The 20,225-nt window shown below is 41.7% G+C and overlaps 2 protein-coding genes across 2 annotated transcripts; both read left to right on the top strand.

Annotated features, from left to right (window-relative positions):
- Positions 1–1,393: 1,393 nt before the first annotated feature.
- On the top strand, positions 1,394–7,545 carry LOC119730854 (di-N-acetylchitobiase-like). The gene is made up of 7 exons (XM_038203908.1): positions 1,394–1,637; positions 2,569–2,710; positions 3,021–3,223; positions 3,427–3,589; positions 3,679–3,776; positions 3,883–4,032; positions 5,899–7,545. The coding sequence occupies exons 1-7, from the start codon at positions 1,503–1,505 to the stop codon at positions 6,127–6,129; spliced, it is 1,122 nt and encodes a 373-aa protein (XP_038059836.1). The 5' UTR covers positions 1,394–1,502; the 3' UTR covers positions 6,130–7,545.
- A 949-nt stretch (positions 7,546–8,494) lies between these two features.
- On the top strand, positions 8,495–19,074 carry LOC119730986 (solute carrier family 22 member 13-like). Its single transcript, XM_038204067.1, has 10 exons — positions 8,495–9,297; positions 10,743–10,846; positions 10,986–11,140; positions 12,168–12,336; positions 12,622–12,769; positions 13,172–13,260; positions 13,985–14,193; positions 15,979–16,087; positions 17,121–17,339; positions 17,528–19,074. Exons 1-10 carry the CDS (start codon positions 8,881–8,883, stop codon positions 18,723–18,725), a joined length of 2,817 nt encoding a protein of 938 aa, XP_038059995.1. The 5' UTR covers positions 8,495–8,880; the 3' UTR covers positions 18,726–19,074.
- Positions 19,075–20,225: the final 1,151 nt, after the last annotated feature.

Genomic DNA, 20,225 nt, shown 5'->3' on the forward strand with positions numbered 1-20,225 from the left:
GGCGCTGGAGATTATGTCTATTATTAAAGAATGGTAAATGCAGTTTATGAGAAATATGAGACCCATTATGTAGCACCTTTATAAGGGTTGACAAGGTGCTACGGCGCATATTGCAGCCACTGCCAGAAACACCGGGGCAAACCCCTTCTCTTTAAATTTTACTGGGATCTTGAAATTATAGGTACTCAATAGGCAAGAAGCTGGAGATTATGAAATTCAGTCTGTTCAGTCTCTAACAGATTTTAAGACTAAGCTTACGACTTTCCTTTTTCTTTTTTGAGCCTTAAATGTTTGAAAAGCCGATGTCAATTCTGAAAAGGTGTAATTGGTTTTTTTTTTTGAGCCAGTTACTAGGTTAACACTTACCCGTTGTTCAAGGCAATGGACACTATTTTGTCGATTCAAGAAACAATACAGGAAATCTGAAAAAAGGTTATTGAGAGTGTTTGTCGGAGTTTTGTTATTCAATGATCGAAATAAAGGGTACCAAATCTAACAAATATACCTTAAGCTTCTAAATTTGTTTATGCAGGCTGAAATAAGCCCAGAGATCCGAAGAGACTGGCAAGTTTCCAAAATGGTTACTCATTCGCAGTTGGGCACAAGTTTAGTTTATAGGTGGGTCATTTTTTGGACAATGATCCCCAGACAATAATCCCTCTAAGAATACAGAAGAGGAAGGACGGAGAGTTAAACTCCATTTTGATAGGTTGATCACCTTGGCGTTTCGAGCATTTGTCCCGATTTGCAGAAATTGAACGGTGATTGATGCATTGGAAATAAACACTAGCGATACCTCTGGTGTCACCACGAGAGGGCGATATTGTGTTGCGATACAAGTTGCGTTCGAGTAGCTCACCCGGATCGACTCGTGTAAAGGCAGAAGGGTTAGCCACGACAAGCCAGGCTAATCGCACGCTCAACCGCAGGCCATCACGATTCTCACGTGACACCCGTAGCCGTGGCCGTAGCCACTGACAAAACTCCCGTTTCGGACTGGGTCTTAGCTTGAGATTTACTGCTTTTCAGTCATTTGCAAAACTCACAAAACTTGGGCTGGAATTATAGCCAAAAGTTGCACTGAATTTAATAAGTGATTACCTTCAGACTTCAAATAACGGTTAAATTTAAGTCCACGTGAGATTTCCGCTGTCTAGCCGCCACATTTGTCCGTTTCTTGGAATGAACAACGCATGCGTGTGACGTATTTCCACCAGTGACTCGGCTGCACGAGCAGAGTCTGTGGTGGCTGGCCCGGGTGAGCCCCGAACATGACGTCAGATCTAATCGAACGGCACGAGGATGACCAGCGTCGACCCGGGTGTGAGTTAAACGAACGCACCCAAAGTTCACTATAAAAACCGGACTCCACTCATCCTGCACTTATTGCTCGTGCCTGTCGTAGTAGCTAGGGACACTGACTATTGTGTACGCGCACTCAATGCATAATAATTCTTTAGACGGGGAATTGTAGGCCTATACATACACCTAAAACGGCCATCATGCTTTTCATCATGCGAGTTTTGCTGTTGGTCGGTTGCTGTTTTTACGGAGTACTTGGCGATGTGTCACAAAGCCAGTGTCCGTGCAAAGACCCATCGCACTGTCAACTCGTCAAGGCACCGCCTCGAAAAGAGGTAAGACCAGAGTGAGAGAATCGGATAATGTGTGCAGATAGATGATGTATTTCATTTATAACCGAGTCTGAATTTCAGCCGTCGCCACATTGTTGCAACAGTTGTCCAGCCATGTTTCCGTGAAAGTTTCTTTAGTGCCATCCGTATTTACACGCCCCCTCTAGCACAATGCGTGAAGGACACTTGGGGCCTGGGTCTACACGTTTATGGTTGTTTGGTGCATTTGTTGTTCAATGAATAGTAATACCGATGCTCAACCATGCAGAATTAGAACTTCGAACCACGTATAGGCCTAACAGTTTTATTGCTCACATAACTGCAGGTTGTTGACCCTCTAGCGCTAAACTCATTGCCATGTAAAAGGTACAATTATCAGACCGGGAAGCATTACACTGGTATTTTTTTTCTAAGGTTCAAGCCCGGAGGGATTTAAGGGGGCTCCGTTTATATAACCGTGACGGGAGTGACATAAAAATGGCTTTTCTAAAAAATCTCGGAGGGCAATTTTATTGAGCGTTCATGTTTTCATTAGTAAAGCCATTAATTTCAGGCAGCATTAATTTGACAAAGAGTAGTGTTTAAGTGTGAAGCATTTTATTCAGTTAAATTTCTTTCAGTGATGGTAAACTGTGCAGACAAACATTTCCTCAAATGAAACAAAGTTAGATTATGTTCTCGAAAATGAGAAATTCTGGAAAAATATTGGTATATCGAGCCAAGCAATAGTCCTTTCCGCATGTCAATCAAACACTGCGCATTGACCAATAAGATCACGACCTTTGGTCAGGTGACTACGGAAGCTCAGTCACACTGTGAGAAAATGTACACAAATCAAAAGTAGGCGGGGCTTATGGTAAAAATGTGGAATGGTCCATCTAGTGTTTTTACCATCAAATTAATAACTTTTTTGTATTTCTTTTCGGATATCCAGTTATTTGTTTTCCGGACCGGCGATAAAGATGATTGGAAGCAATACGATTGGTCGTACATCACTACGGTGGCCGTGTTTGGACCTTACGACCCAGATCTCATGTGCTATGCACACTCCAAGGGAGCGAGATATGTATTTTCGGGTCAGTAATGAAATTGTAACATTAGTTTCAACACAGCATTAAGCAAGAGAAGATGGTTTTTTGAACTTTCGAATTCGATTTCGAAATCGTACATAAATGAAAAGGTTACATTAAACGAGCGCCAGGCCCGAAATGGTTACTTTTAAGCCTGTTTTGTTTCACATAATGTTATTTATTGTTGTTAGCAATGTGACAATTATACAGCTGTAGGCCCTACTTCAACTTATCATAGGAGGCTAAATAATATAAGGTGAATAATAACAATTTTGTGAAGTATAGTGAGCTACCATGTATATGTTCATCCCAATAGCTGATTATCCAGCAAAGCAGCTAAACAACGCCACCGCGCGGTCAGCCTGGGTCAAGCAGCAGGTGAACACTGCCCTCTCTGGGTTCTTGGACGGTATCAACATTGACTTCGAGGCTACACTAAGCGAGAGCGAGGCTCCTGACCTCGTGGCCCTGGTGAACGAGACTGCAAAGGCGTTCAAACAGGCCAACCCACACGCCCAGGTGTGCCCAATTAAATTTGAAGATGGACGAATGAGGGCGCTAATGTAGAAGAGCTAGAAGATATGAGGATGCTGTTTTTATAATTAGAAAATCTAAACGTCCATTCATAACGAATCTTTCAAATATTTTCATTAAAATGATTAAATATAATGTACAGGCTTTTGAAATAATTTAATTTATGGACTTACTTGTTTTCCTATTAGATATCTTTTGACACCCCGTACGCACCCGGATGTACCTGGGGCCGTTGCTATGACTACAAGAACCTGTCCGAATCCTGCGATTTCCTCGTTCTCATGAATTACGACATGAATGCCGATGCCGACATGGCAATATCAAACGACCCCTTCCAACGCATCAAAATTGGTAAAACAAAAATCAGTTAATATTATGACAGTCTTTAATAAGTGGTTTGAGAAAATTAAGAGAATCGACATTTTCTCTTCATTTTTCAGGAGTGGAATCTTTTCAAGCTGACGGCATACCAGCTAATAAACTGGTACCCGCCTTCCCTTGGTATGGCTACGACTACGAATGCACGCACGTTCTCAAGGTAAATTGTACAACAAATTTGAGCTAACTACAAACACACAGTATATAATTATTGTCTGCTTTTAAAAATATGATTAATGCACATAATGTTGTTGACTTTTATCCAGGACGACATTTGCTCTAAAATCGGTTACCAGCGGTACAATGCTCCATCACCTACGCAAGTTTGCTACAGCGGCATAACTCAAATGCTGAAGGACCTTAAAATGGTTGGAACTTTGAACTCCACTTTCGTCTCAAAGTTCTACGATTACACGGTAAGAGAGTGTAATAATGGGTGCGTTCGATTAGCTTACACGTGTAAGTTTCCCAAACACGAGAGCGTTCGTTTAGCCATCACGTGATTCTCGTGTCTGCTCCGGTGTCATACACCATTACCCGAGCTGGCGAGCGGGTCTCTGGTGGAAAGTCCCGGTGTAATGACGTAACGGGCTAGCCCGACTTCGCAAAAAGTAAACATGGCGGGCAGAATTCGCCGCGACGTAAGTACAAATGTACAGATTATGACGCAAATGGAAAGAAAAGTTTATTTATCAGACAAAATAAATTGGAAACTAGGATGTGCAAGTTGTATGGTCCGTTTATTTTCAGGGACGGAACCCGACGGTTGGCTGCTATAGCTAGGCCAATGTCGTACCGAAAGCAGTCGAAAATCGCGGTACGGCACTAGCCATGGGCCGGTCATGGCCGGATGGCTGCCGTAACAATAGCATGCCATATGCGAATACACCGCAGCGTTTGATTAGCCTCATTGCGTGGCTTTCCCTGGGTGTAACCCCGCGTATACACGTGTAAGCTAATCGAACGCACCCAGTGTTTCTTGATTTTTTGTTTTATAGTTTACCAACTAAGGCGAATTTCATGGAACGCACCATACATGGCACGAACAAATTAGATTTAACTTAAATTGACATGTATGAAGAAGCCTGTTCTACCCAAGTTACCAAGAACCATTTGCATGTAAATCTAATTTTTGACACTGGGTACACAATGTCTTTTTTGTTTTCAAATACCGAGCGCCATTTTGAATGAGGGCCATTCTATAGTTTATCTCCAAAGTGGTTTGAAAGACGCCTTGCTCAAAATGACGCATGTAAACCTAGCAGCATTTTCAGAGGGATGTAGCTATAAAATACAACGCAGATTTTTAAGCAATGACTAACAATAATAGACACTACCTAAAATCAATATAATATATTGATTTTAGGTAGTGTCAATAGTCATTGCTTCAAAATCTGCGAGGTATTTTAAAAACGTTGTTAATTGTTATACATGTATAACACCTAACAAGATCCTTGTCATTTGATTGGTGGCATTTAGTCACATGAGATTGAATCATTTGCCTCATTTCATTGACACATATTCCATTGTGTGATTTACGTCATGCATCAGGCGATTTGGTTCCATTTACCGTGCATTTTGGTTCCAGTCGTTTCGCTCCATTGCACGCCGCCTCAATATCAAGGGTACTGCGCGTTCTGACACTGTATCAATCGCAACCTTTGATACGAACTCTAACACGAAAAGTGTTTGAACAGTTCAAGTGTTCTATCAGTTATATACTGTTTTGGACTTGAACTTTGAACTTGTTGGGTGTACTACTGTTTGGATTAGAACTTTAACTGCCTGTTGGGTTTATAATGCATGCATGTTGACTGTTGTGGATGACCATTGACGGTGAGGTTACGTATTTGTTTTCATAAAATATAAAATGACAAGGATCTATTTATTAAGGAATATTTTCCTGAGGTGAAAGGTCGACTTTTCCATTCGACGAGGCGTAGCCGAGTGGAATGGGAAAAAACAGTCAATCTTTCTCCTCATGAACATATTCCTTCCATTGCACTCATAAACATCAAGTTCTTATTTATTTACTGTTTTGTTTTGCCATGACGGTCGTCCATAGTTTTGCCAACCACCGTTTGACATAAACAAGAACCATGTATAGACAATTGCAAAGAGCGCCCTCACCGAGGGCATGTCTTTGTTTATCTGTGATGCGCTTGCCAAGACACTTTGCACTTTCATCGTCATTGAATTTAAAAGTCAAAATCTTTCCTCATAGAGGGCGCTATGTGCAAGGTGGTTATTAATGGAATTGCACTTGTCTTTTTATAACACAGGATAAGACCACGGGAAAGCCCCATCAAGTATGGTACGACGACCCAGAGACCCTCACGGTGCGGTACCTGTACGCCAAGCACGCCGATCTCCGGGGTGTGGCTATGTGGCATGCCGAGTGCCTCGACTATGGGCCCGACCCGGCAACGCAGAAACTCACCAAGGCAATGTGGGACGCCATTGATGAGTTTTTTCAACTCGAAAAAGGTGGAAGAGAAAGTTGCATTGAATAACAAGATTCCATCTGTGCAATGGAACAATAATTATTTGTGAGGGGATCGTTTTTGTTTTAATTATTATTAAGTGAACCTGTCAAAATGCGTTTATGCACTGCAAAGAAAAATAATATCAAATTATAGGTTTTGCCCTTCGCCGACGTTCAAACACTGTATACTCAGTGAGAAATATGCATGATTCAAAGAGAAATATGCATGATTCTCAATGAGCGTTTACCAAGCCTCGGCATTATCGTAGTTCGGATTCGTGTTGCAACTTTGCTTTTTTTGATTTAGAACATGGACGGCGTCTTATTGATTCTGGAGGGTGCACACCGGTAAATCCATCCGCCAAGCTCATGAATAAAAGTTATACCCTCAAAATTAGAGAGTTCTGAGCGCCGTAAAATTGGGAAATTGAAGAGATATGGTAATGAACCTCTGGCCCGGACTTGGGGCTTCCAATTCTGAGCATTTTGGATGCTATTGGGCTCGAAAGTGGCGCTATTTTGCCATGTTGTGGAGGGATCGTTTTTCAAGATGGCTACTTTTCCGCTTTGGAGAAAATAAGGGTGGTCCTCTTTGGGTGAAAATATCGCGAAAAGTCAATTGTCAACCCACCAAAAAATGAAAAGAAAACGAAAGATTACATGTTGATCATCATTTTTCTGTGCAGCTTGAATACCTGTGAGAGTTCTGAGTATTTTTAAAAGAATTTTGAAGTATGGGCATTTAGCACTAGTGTCTATGGGAATTTATTTGCACTGTTGCATCCTGGAGCCAGAGTTGTGAAGCCGAAGCGATGACAATGAAGTCGAGGTTTTATATAAACTCGACATTAACTTGATTTGGTGTGGAGTCGTATTATTAATTTTTATGCAGAGAATGAAGTGTGCTGGCCAAATTATAACTTCATATAAAGGCTGAATAAGTGATTGATTGTTGATGATCTTTTACGAGAAGGTTGAAATTCTGGGCTTATGATCGGGAACGCCCACTTGTATGTTTTATGTGCTAGGCTATATACAGAGGGCGCTCTTCAACATTAATTACCGCCATGTACTTGATGCTTTTGTAAATGTTTGCTTTTTCACATAGGCTGCCTCAATTTTGATATGAAATCAATAATTTAAAAATAACTGTGTCACGTTACAAAAATAATGACTATAAATGAGAACCACACACACATAAAAGCAATTGAAATTGTGCGAATACCCACTGGCATACACCTATTATCGTACGATCATAAGATCAACTTTGATGCTACAAAGTAAATACCAATTAGAATCAACTTTGCTATGGTAATTGGACTTTTGAATTTGATTTCGCGTATCTCATGACTTGTGTAACTTTACATATTCCTCCTGGACCCCCAAATAAATTAACATAACAGTAATTCTGTCGTACAGACCCATATGTTGCTCTGTAAGATGACATTGATATAAGCGGGTATTTATTATGTATTGAAACAATGCAGCTAATATGATTTACAATTTTACTTAATAAAATAAAAATGGTTTAACAAAAACCAGGTTGAGGGCGGGACAGGTACAGAAAGGTGGCCGAGCAAAGCCAAATTATGTGGCGCTATAAATCGACAGCGTTACAAAAGCCATTTAGGTGATGACCTTGAAGGTTCCATGGGATATTTGTTTCTTAGGAACACATTTTTGCAACTTTCTACTCCTCTTAAAAAGTATGAAAACTATTTGACATCCTTTATGAAAAGTGCACTTCTTTAAACATTTAGAATTTTGTCCGTTTTTTCCGGACAACTGATGGCGCTGTTGCTGTGTGATGTCATTTCAGGAAGACACTGTTCAGTTTAGGGCTTTTCTGTTCAAATTGTGAATCCAACGTATGCTCATAGAAAACTTTTGTGAGAAAGGGTTGCTCATTGGCTTACTGCCATGTTACAATACAACGAATTACCAAAGAAAGGAAAATTTATAACAGCAAAATATCCAATAGTCTAGCAACTTTTTGTGCTGAAATAGCTGTAACATTAGGTTTCTGCCCGGTATTGACATCAAGGTTTTGCTCATGAATATGGAAAGTGTATTAGCATAAAACCAAAACAGCACTAATTTACCCTTCAGAATGGCAAAACGCAAATTTAAAATTAAGTTAAATTGGACACAAACGTGCATTTTCCAGGATAGTATTAAAATGTTACATTGCAAGGGCCCTACACAAATTCTAAACGAGCAGTGATACAAGTACTATAGCGTCACAAGACAATGTTAAAGCAAGTGGATTAACATTCCAGATAGAGCAAGAATTACGAAAAGCTTGCATATTCAATACTTGAAAATCTGGCCTACGTTTTGCATCGAGTGGAAAGCATTACACTGCGTATACCCGTTCACACATGTATTGGTCGTATATCACTGTTGTTTCGACGGTTGCAGTGCGAGGTTCAAGATTGTTAAAAGTACGGTAATCGGTGAATTGACACTAACGACTTGACCCGAGATTAGTATGCTGTACAAAACTTAACGCCAGACGTACTATTATCAATTCATTAATGTGTTTGCTTTGGGCGTCCCTTGCTGTTTTGTGGACCCTCTTCACAAAGAAAATTAATTTTCGACCCACGTTATCAGCTAGATTCACTACAAATTTGCACTTGTTGCTCGATAAACGATAAGGACAACGAAGACAACACGACCAAAACACGCCTTCAAAGCACCGGCAGCATAAAGCAGCAGTTATAAGGTCAAGTCGCACACGATCAATTCGGTGAAGTTTGGTAGCTGGGAAATTAAGATGAAGTTTGATGAGGTGTTGGAGATTTTGGGCGGGTTCGGGAGGTACCAGTGGTACGCCTTTTTCTTCCTCAACCTCGTCAACTTCTTGGGTGCTTTCACTACGCTGCAACACGCTTTCTACGCCGGCGAGAGCGATCACTGGTGCAAGACGTTCGAGCCGATCAACTGCACCGCGTTCGGCTACAAAACTGCCGAGAATTGCACGGCGGCTGTTAAGGCGGTCGCCATCCCTCCAAGTGATCGCTACCCGGACCCGGACAAATATTTCTACGAGAACTGCCTGCAGTGGGACTTGCCAGAAGACCTGAAATTCAGCCCGGATATCAATCATACCCACTACGATGCCGCCAAGGTGCCCTGCAAGAAGGGATGGGAGTTCGACCATTCACAGTTTCGGACCACCATTATCGAGGATGTAAGTACTGCCGTTTCTGAAACCCTGGTTTCGTCTCTGTTTGGGCTTCAAGCGTATGTTGCTTGAGCCGGAGCCGGATACGATCCAACGGCCCGATTTGAGAAACGCCCGTCATCTGTCAGGAAATTTTTTTTTTTTAAATGTTCACTGGTGCATATCCCAGCAAAATAATAATATTAATAATAATAATAATAATAATTACCCTGGATTGGACATTTGGGAGACATCCCCATAGACTTGTGCACACATTTTTTTCACAAACCAATGTGCCCTAACCCAATATTCCCTTGTCCTTTTTCCACGAATTTTGGTATGTTTACTAATTAGACCACGAGCAACAAATATAATCTAATTGCGACGATTAAGTTTTGCCTCTAAAGGGGGGTTGTGACATTAGGGAGACTTGAACATGTCTCCCCAATGACCGATGTCTCCCATCGTGCGAAGAAGTTACGATAACGTGTCTCCTTAATGGTACCATTACACGTATTAATTCTTATAAATCTCAATGCGCTTTACAAAAAAGTTATAATAATACATATAAAAAGCTCAAAACAAAATGTTGCTAGAATCCATTAAAACGTAACGAAGGCATTGTCCCCTAAGATGGCTGCTACGCTAAATGTCTGTTTTAATAAATGCCTTAAAGTGACATGATATTAATCTAATAAGTATAATTTTGAAAATGAATGTTTGTACTCATCTGCACTCAAATCCTTTAAACTTCCTATTGGATCAGTGGTGCGCGCGCGTGTATGACGAAGTCACTAACGAACCGGGTTTTAAACAACCTCGTGCCCCGTGGGTACGATCTTGCAGCGCCATGTTGTTTCCCATCATGCCTTGCGCGATCGTAACCCCTGGAATTGTGTAATTTAAATGTGCCAAAATACGGTACATTATAATTAGGGCTGCAGTTTATCCGTTTTACGTGCCGACGCCATCTTTAAAATGTTAAAAGTTGTGATTTTGAAGAATCAATCCTATCAGACACAACGTTTGGACGTTGTGTTAATTAGCAAAGATTTGTATTAAATGTACGTATCCCTTTCGTGCCTTTACAACCACAGATACAGGGGGGGTTTTTTAACGAAAAACGCGGCTGACATAATCCATATCGTACATGCATCGCGACTTTTGAATCATAATTTTTTGTTCGTACGTGACGTTACGTGCAAAGCTAAGCGCGCGAGCGCATTATGGGCGCGCCCGGCGTGCAATCTTCGAAATGCCCGCGCAGTACGCTGTGAATAGCCATTCAGCGTCATTTACGTCATCATCACAGCCAGGGGTTAGTGTAAGGAACGAGTACGCGCCCCTGGAGTCGAGGCTGGGTTTTAGAATCACTAAGGGCGTTGCCTGTCCTCATGAATATGTATGTATGAATATGCATGTATAGGGTCTTGCCTCCATCCAGACTACTTTGGACTTTTCGTTTGTTTCAGTGGCAGCTTGTCTGTAACGATGCGGGCGAGACTAATATCATGACGGCAGTCTTCTTTGGCGGGTTTATGGCTGGATCTTTCATCTTCGGCGTCTTCTCTGATTGGTGCGTGGGGTTGTTTTTGATGCATGTTTGCAAATGTATATTCTCTTTAAATTGCAAATTGTAGAATAAAAACTATGGTGTCCAGGAGCGGACCTGCCACTCATAATGGGAAGAGTTCATATGTTGTTTTTCCTCGCAGGTTTGGGCGTAAAAAGGCGCTGATGGTGTCGATGGTCATATGGTTTCTGGGCGCGTTGGCAACGCCCTTCACGAGCGCACCGTGGAATTACTACATCGTTCGGTTCGTAACCGGCACGGGACAACTGGGCCGTTGGGTCTCCGGCTACGTTTTATGTAAGTGCACTCATCCCCCATGTAAACAAAATCTGGTTCCCGACCCTCCACGTTAATGTGTGGCGGGAACCAGGCTGTACCACTTCCAATGCATAATATAATGTTATAAAACTTAAGTTTAGTGCCTACCAGGGCAATTTTATTTACTCACACAATAATATAAAAACTACTGTTTCAACAATTTTAAATTTTCAAAGAAAACATATATATATTTAGTCAAGAAGTATAATATAGTGTGAGTTAGAATGATCCGTACTCAAATTAAAGAAAATATGAAACAAATATGTAGCAACTATCGAAACAAGTGCAAATGGGGTACGTTATAGGCTGGTATTTTGGACATATTTGGTGAAAGTTTCATGTATATCCATTGTTACGGTACCATTTTGAAGAAAAACGCTAGCAAAGAACACAGGTTAAAACACTCTAACCACGGCTCCACGGTTCAACAAATTTATTTAAATCGCGTACTGATATAAAGCTGCGTAATAATAGTCATGGAGACTGATTCGATTGAAGTTATTGACATATATTTTAAAAAGGCAACAACAAAAATTCCGTGTGCAGACTGGAAAACGAGCAACTTCAATGAAAATGGCTTAACTCCTCACCACAGCCACTAATTTTGAAAAATTCTAAATTCCTGTGGGAAAACAAGGTAATAAGCAATCATTATGCAGCACTCAGTTTTTTTGTCAATATACTCTATTTGCAACCAAAAAATTACGAACTTAGGTTCAGATCACTCTGACTCACCCTGTATGGTTATTAAATTACAAAGGGTTGTTACGATTCCATTGTAACGGAACCGCTAATATGGCGGACGATGACTTCAATCTGAACAACCAATGAGCAGTCCAATGATCTCCATGCTGGAGACCAGTGAATAAATTGATCCTGATACCAAATGCCATCCATCTGTGAACTTTCTGTATTTAAATTGCCCTCTGGACTTGTAAAATAACCTTCAAATTGAAACATTTTGGTGGGCTTTTTACTCAATTTTGTGTTATTATTGTTCCTTCAGTGAATGAGTTCGTGGGGGCCGAATGGCGCATCGTTGCCGGGGTTCTCATCGGCGTCACCTATTCATTTGGCTACATGACGGTGGCCCTCGTTGCCATGGCAATACGAAGTTGGCGCGCGTTGGCATTCATCCCAATCATTCCACTTTTCCTTAGTCTGTTTGCGGTGATGTAAGTTATCCAGTTGATTCATGTTTTACTTCTGCCTCTTTCTCCAGATCGCTCTGGAGTTTCTGAAACTGTCAAATTATGATTTCCCTGACTTTCAAAGAACGTGAAGTGTATTTCTCAGGCAAGGTGCTCCTCCGTTTCCGACAGTGCCCGAAATTTCCGATCCCGTTTTCGTTGACACTCGGATGTTCGGAAGATAGCTCGGGAGTTTACGTGTGTCATGAATGGTTTCATGTATTGATACAAAAGTTGCTAGTTTAACTATCTCCTTCCCCACACCTGTAGACCCCTGACCGAGTCCTCTCGCTGGCTCTTGACCAAGGGTCGAGTCCGTGAGGCCGAGGAAGTCATCCGGAAGGTCGGCAGATGGAACAAGAAGGATCAGAAGCTCCCTGATGTCATCTTCGACGAGAAGGAAGTACACGATTTCAAGGTGAGGAGGTATATATGTCCCTCTGCAGAATAGTTTATCGCAATTGCCGATCACCACTCGAGAGGAAGGCCACAGCGGGTCGGTTTGGGTAGCACTAAACACTATTGGGAATGAAGACGTTTGTGACCTTTGACGAGAAGGCCGTGCACGGTTTCAAGGTGACGAGTGATGTCGTGTGTTTATGTCCCTCAGCAGTAAACTCTATCGCTATTGCCAATCAACTCTCGAGAGCAGAGAGTTTTTATTATGATGTTTGAGTGAGTCAGTGTTTGTTGCATAAACCTCTATTGGGACTGCAGATGCTTATGTCCTTTACATTTTAAGTGTAAGTTGACACTGACATTATCAATCAAAAGAAGAGTACCATTTTAGATTCAGATTTGTGTTGCCTTTTAATTTAAGGAAGTCTCTAAAGGACACGTGCCCTCATTCTATGATCTGTACCTGACCCCCAATATGTGTTTCAGGACGATCATCTTGCAGTACAACTGGTGAGTTTTGTTTACATTTCATGGGACATTTAACACGATACGAAACAATATTATTATACGAAAGCTTTTGTGCTTGGATTTATAATTTCGGTGATTTCTTTTGTGTGTGTTTCTTCAAATAACGTTCAAGCCTTAAAAGATCTCTCAGACTTCGTTCTAGAGAAAAACTCTCGATTTATCGAACTAACTGACTGACTGACTTACATTCATTCGAGAGCCTGGCAGTGCTATCGTATCATGATTACCCCGTAAAACAATTTGGGCGATTCACAATGCAGTGCGCCACCAAGAGTTTGCCACGCAAAATTCATTTTCCCTAGTGCATTGTGGGATATGGTGGACAAATTCACAGCGCGGGACGTTTAAAAATTGTTCGTTTTTCCGGTCAGTAGGTTCGTAGGCGTATGATTCGAGTATCTGTTTGCCCTTTTCTTGTCTCTTCATCAATGTGGTGATTTGTGAAAGGCGGCAGAATGCTATGCCCTAATATATAACAAATTAGCGCAAGTTGTCTACTGACATCACTGATCACTGATTAGTTAGTATAACAGATACTAACTGATCAGAATAGTAGAGATCAGTGACTGACACTCATTCAAATGGGCCATGTTTTATGAAATGGACTCTCCGTGGCAAACTCGTGGTGGCGCACTGCATTGTGAATCGCCCGAAAAAAAGGCTCTTGGGTCAGCTTGCCTTGTCTCCCCCACGCACCCACCCCCAGGATGACGAACAGCATGGTGTACTACGGTCTAGCGTTCAGCACGCAGGAATTGGGATTCGACACGTACTGGACTTTCTTCCTCTTCGGGGCTGTTGAGATTCCAGCTTTGATTTACGCCACCATCGGCGTTCGTGTCATCGGTCGCAAGATCAACATGATAGGACTTGAGCTGATCGGGGGCGTGGCCTGTCTGGCAACCATCTTCCTAGGTAAGGCGCTTGCGCAGACCGGGCTCTTTTAGTTTGGGGAAATCATGGTGGAGAGCGCCGCCAAGTGATAGTTTTTGCATCACAGAGGCAGCGTTTCAACCAGAGGGCGCTGTTTCTTTGACATCATATTCAGTTCAGATATTCAATTTACTAATTTGGTAGTTGTTTGTAAAACAGAATGGACTTAAAATGAAATTTCCTCAACTGTTTTATGAGTAACGTTGGCTCGTTGACGGTGCTGACATAATATATAGACCAAATTCCGGGCACGTTGTCACTGTGGCCCCCTTCAATGGCGAAAGCATTGTGTTAGCTATTGTTCAGATGATCTGTCATGGGGCAGTTGCTTTGTACAATAGCTAGCGCAATGCTTGCGCCATTAAGGGGGTTTCTATGAGTGTACAGTGACCACGTGACCAATTTGTTTTTAAATGTATTTATTATTATACGGTGATTGGCCGGGCAAGCCCACAAAAGTCTTTCGACTTTTTCTTCCAGTGACGTGGAAGGAAGTTACAGTTTTAGTGGTGGGAGGAAAAAATTCTAGGGAAATCTCACGAAATCGGGTAGGGACTGAAAACCCAATCCGTATATTGGCCCAGGCGGGAATCGAACCCGGGTCACAGCGGTGGAAGGCGACGAAAGCAACGCTATTCCAACCTGATTCGTCTATACCATTTTTATCAACAAACAAGCATAGGCGTGATTATTAAACGACATTAAAACAAAACAAAATAAAAACCTCAAAAATTGGCAACGGCAAAAAAGTAAGGACGACTTATTCGCACGACGTATGGTTTTTTGGGGGGCATTTTTACTATACCTTGTTGGTGAGCTAACTCGGTTGACAAAAACAAAGGCCTAAAGTTTTTAAAAAACTTAATTGGGTGACCAATTTTTTTCAAAACTTTTAGTCGTCTGTAGTGAATTTCAAATGCATGTTTTAGTTTATTGCGGGATAATTCTCATTTACTCGATACGAAAATGTTGAACTTTAATTCAATTTGGCTGATAAAAATTATGAAACTTTGTACTAAGGACCCACTTAAAACGGGCTTAACACCCACAAAAAACCAATGTTCATTGACAAACCCAATCCACCTTAAATATCAGAAATTCGGTTGACTGAACTTGAGACACAAATTAAAGTCCGAGATGTATTTGTGTATGACTTGATTATTGATAAGGAGCATTTAACGTATCTCCCGCCCTGCTATTGTTTGCAATATGACATGTCAAAGGTCACCTTAATAGGAGCAACAATATGTAAATACTGTAGTATACAGGGTGTCTATAAAATAAAGAATCCTCACATCCCCCTCTTTTCACATCTTTTAAACAATATTTATTGCTAATATCGATACCAGCAGCGTATCCAGCTTTTGATGTCAGGGGGCACAACCGCACATCCGCGCCGAAATGTAGACATGTTTTTTTGGTTTTTTTCTCCGGACACTTGGCCTCCGTAAAATCAAAAAGCTGGGGGCGGTACCAATCTTCCAAAGCTGACCATTATTATGCATACTACATAATGGAGTCCACATTTTCTTTGGTGGGATTGATGTCAGAAGAACTCTATAAACATTTATTGAAATTATTGCTGACCCACAAAGTGCCCCCCCCCCCCCCCCCCCCCCCCCCGCTGGATACGCCACTGGTCGATTCCCATGTAGAGATGTAGAGAGTATATTTCATTAGCTTTTCAACTTGCTGTAGGAGGATGGGGAAAACAATTGACAGGTGTATTTGGTCAGGACGTGTGTTTTGTTTCTCTCATGACAACAGAAGACCCAATCGCCCGAACTGTGGTAGCTATGATCGGCAAGTTCTGCATCACGGCCTCGTTCAACATCATCTACCTGTGGACCAGCGAAATGTACCCGACGCCGGTCCGGTAAGCCAGGCTTGTGCACACGGCCCACATCTCGACGATTTGTTGGTGTCATATGAAAATCTGACTCTTTTTCCCTTTTATTGGTTAAACCCTCTCACGTGACCGGTCCCTCTCCTAATTATCTATGCATGAGCATGCGCAATACCAGCAATGAGTCCGTATTTCATAAAACCTAAATGCATGCTACGCCTGTCATGTTTCTACGTGGCTTGAGGATTACTTGAACCCTAACCAGGTCAAGTGTCGTGTTTTTTTTTTACTTACCAGCTCATAGACCTAATTATCGGTAAATTGAAGAGATTTTTGGGGTTGCCTAAACAGGGTTCCCCCCCCCCCCCCGGCCCAAGGAACGGCATACTTCCACTGTCTTGAGAATCAAACCACCCGTACCAATGGATGGAGAATCTTTCTAGAATAAATATGATACCAAGATCTCCCGATTCGGTCCAGTATAGATTTTGCTGCAGAGCCTTTAGCATGCAACTGATCATGCGGGTACTATATAACAACTAATACCTCTACCAAATGATTTAGTTATTCATCGGGACAAAATGACTTCTGACTTTGTTTCACAAAATAGGCTCTAGAATAAAAACTACTGGACCGAATCGGGAAATCTTGGTAACATTTTTCTTCTAACAGAATTCCCAATGCATTTGGTATATGTTGTTTTGAGTCTCAGTGGTAATTTGGGTAAATTAAATTTAATCAGCGTTGGGTAAAATGACAAATTTTAACCAACTGTTGTTTAGCAAATGAACAGCCCAACTGTTCGTTCAAAAAAATACCCAACGTTGGGCAAAATGTGCCAAACGTTGGGCTAAACGTCGGGAAGAATTGGAAGATTTTACACAATGTTGGTTAAAATTTTAACCACCTTTTTTTAACCAACCAAATTTTAACCAGCGTGTTGAAAAGAAGAGAAGAAAAAATATGGACGAGGCGATGGCTAATTTACATGAGCCAATCGGAATGTTTGAATAATATGAAACAATGGCGGTAATTGCTCCGTCTGTTCACCGTTTTTTAAAAGGTCCGCTACGGTTGGTCTGTGCTCCGTGACTGCGCGTGTGGGCAGCATCGTGGCCCCGTTCATTTTTAACCTGGCCAAGCTGGACAACGTCACCAACGACTTGCATCTGATTGTCTTCGGCGCGGCTGCGGTGGTAGCCGGCGTGCTTCTCATCCCACTACCAGAAACCAAAGGCAGGGATCTGCCGGATACCATGCGAGAAGGGGAGGAGTTTGGCAAGTAAGTGACGTCACCACCATCTGATTGGCTTATTCCTAGATGTCAGTCAATATCCTATATCGTTTAATTAGCCACATGAAGGAAGTATGGAGTATACCATGTACGTGACTAATGCAGGCCTAGTTTGTTTTAATCGTGAATTATCTGCTGATTATATTCTGACGATTAATGTTTGGGTGTTATTTCAGATTGAACTTCATGAAGAGATGGCGTTGGGGCCGCGATCGTTACGAAGACACCGAAGCCTTAAACGTAGATTTAAATATGGATGTGTACGGACGCGAAGTGCTCAACCCAGCCTACGTGCCGGATAAGGATGACTACGCGTACACCGCCAGGTCACCGCCGCCTTACGAGGCCGTGAACGAGAAGGGTAGCCAGTTTCCGGAGAAACCCAGACAGAAGCGAGAGAAGAAGGATCAGGTCGTGGGGGAGAACGGTCCCCAGCCCGGGGTGGAGGTGCTGGTTGGCACCGCTGCCGTTCAAGGGTCGTTACCGGAAAAATTGGGGGAAAGTGAGAGCTTTCCACAGGTGGAGGAAAAAGGGATCGCAGATGGGGTGGTGCCCGGGAGTGAGGCCTCGCAGGGTGGGGGTGACACACCCAGTGGGGAAGGGGGTGAAACGGGGGACGGGAATGATCGTAGTGGTCTGTTGGCCGGTGGGAGTGGCGATAGAGCGAGTGCAAGTAGTGATGATGATGATGGTGATAAGGCTAGTGATGGTGGTGAGAAAGCAAGTGATCACGGTGGTAGTGATACTAAGGGTGGTGAAAGTGGTGAAAGTAATGAGATTGGTGATGATGTTGAAAGAGGAGATGGTGATAGTAGTACTGGTAGTAATAAGGTAACTGATGGTGGTGATAAGGCTGTTGATAGTGATGAAAAGGGGGGTGATAGTGATGTTGGCGCTTCCGGTGGTGATGGTGATAAGGCTAGCGATGGTGGTGATAAAACTAGTGATGGTGGTGATAAAACTAGTGTCGGTGATGATAAACATGTTGACGGTGGTGATAGGGCTGATTCCAGTGATTATGATGGTGATAAATCTAGTGGTGGTGATAAAGCAAGAGTTGAAGCGTCTGGTATTGATAATGGTGATAAAAGTGGTGAGAGTGATGATAAGGGCGAATCAAGTGGTGAGAGAGATACCAGTGATCACAATGCTGATGATGCTGATGGAGATAATAGTGATGGGCGCTCCGACAGTGATGACAAAGACGACGAAGGTGGTGATAAAGCTAGTAGCCACAGTGGTGAAGGGGGTCATGATGGTGATGGCGACAGGGCTAGTGGCTCTGGTGCGGAAAGTCACTCTGGAAGCGACACTAGTACAAGTGTGCGGGAGTACGATATGGCGGATATTGATATTGATAATGATGATATGTAAACTCACGGTTTTTTGCATTTCAATTTATACAAGCACAATTTTACCCCACTTTAGAACTAAGACACAAATCTTACATAACTTTTAAGTTTCGAATATTTAAGGAAAAAGGAAGAATCTGTTGCTGTTTCATAAATATTTAAATGATAGCATTATTGGCATGTATTATGCAGTATTATTTCTTGAAAACAGTTGCTTGAAACTTTTGTCGCTTTCGGCCACTTGGTTTAATATTTTGGTAACTAGAGTTTGTGATATTAAAATCGTTTGTTGAAGTTTTGAGTGCGCCGTGAAAAGTGGTATAGGCCTGGTGATGTTGAGGGGGTGATTTCGGAAAGTGGTATGGGCGTCGCCAGGATTTTGTTCTAAAGGAGGGGGGAGGGGCACAGCGCGCATCAGAAGTGTAGGGAGAAATCACCGGCCGTGGAAAAATCGAAAGGGGATGCTAAAAAAAGTCCATGTTGTTAAAATTACAATAATGGTCACGTGATTCGTCCCTCATCTTCTATTTTCATTTTCTGTTTCTCTTTTTTTTCCTCTTCTTAAAATAAAATAGCCAGCGGAATGTATTTTTAATTGACTTTGTATAAGATTGTAGATAATAATCAAAGAAGCAGTTTCATTGTTAAAAGCGACCGTCCTATATTGTATGTAGAACTTTTATGAGATAGTTACTATTAAACTCTGTTTTAGAAAGACATTCAAGAAATATCTGAACAGTGCTCTCTAAATGTAAAAAAACAACCACTCGAAGTTGTCCGCCATGTTGAAATGGCTCTTGAATGGAAGTAAATGAGTAAATTATTTGAATTTAATTTACTGTTTTAGAGTGGTTTTTTTTTTTACTATATGAGCCATCTAGAGAAAAACACTCAAAAAGATGCATCTCATTGGAATTTAATTTACTGTTTTAGAGTGTGTGTTTTTTACTATATGAGCCATCGAATGAAAAACACTCAAAAAGATTCATATCATTCACACTAAGAGAATTTAAAAAAAAAACACACACACACACACACTCGAAAAGAGTTGTCCAAATATAATAGTATTTTTTTTCTTCACTCTCTTACACTTATAGAGTACTTACTGCCGGAAGAGGCTTATTATTGTGTTCAGGTGTGTTCATCATTTCGTAATGAAAGTTGCATAAGTCTAGGTTGGGTAATGAGACATTTATTTCGTCATACGTTATACCTTTGGTAGACACCTAACATTTGTAGATATTTCCATATTTCTCTAATGTCACAACTCGTATTCAGTATTCAGAGGCAAAATGCTATCGTAGCAAATAGGCTACATCGATTGATCGTGGTCCAAAATATGAATAAATCAAAATGCGTGGGAAAGGATAAGAAACTGTGTGCGCAACCATATGGGAATGTCTCCCGAAAGTAAATCCTGAATATGTCAATCATGACCTTTCCGATTAATAAAATGTACTGGTGAGATTCACCTCGACTTCGTCTTGTTCTTGGTTTCTAAATGATTTTGGGAGGCACAAGC

This window comes from Patiria miniata, unplaced genomic scaffold, assembly GCF_015706575.1.
Source record: "Patiria miniata isolate m_02_andy unplaced genomic scaffold, ASM1570657v1 HiC_scaffold_22, whole genome shotgun sequence".
Taxonomy (NCBI): domain Eukaryota; kingdom Metazoa; phylum Echinodermata; class Asteroidea; order Valvatida; family Asterinidae; genus Patiria; species Patiria miniata.

Coding starts and splice junctions, on each gene's coding strand:
- LOC119730986 (XM_038204067.1), top strand. CDS start 8,881: ATGAAGTTTGATGAGGTGTTGGAGATTTTGGGCGGGTTCGGGAGGTAC. Junction 14,194..15,978: donor TCTGGCAACCATCTTCCTAG/GTAAGGCGCTTG, acceptor TCATGACAACAG/AAGACCCAATCGCCCGAACT. Junction 17,340..17,527: donor GAAGGGGAGGAGTTTGGCAA/GTAAGTGACGTC, acceptor GTGTTATTTCAG/ATTGAACTTCATGAAGAGAT.
- LOC119730854 (XM_038203908.1), top strand. CDS start 1,503: ATGCTTTTCATCATGCGAGTTTTGCTGTTGGTCGGTTGCTGTTTTTAC. Junction 3,590..3,678: donor CTTCCAACGCATCAAAATTG/GTAAAACAAAAA, acceptor TTCATTTTTCAG/GAGTGGAATCTTTTCAAGCT. Junction 4,033..5,898: donor CAAAGTTCTACGATTACACG/GTAAGAGAGTGT, acceptor TTTATAACACAG/GATAAGACCACGGGAAAGCC.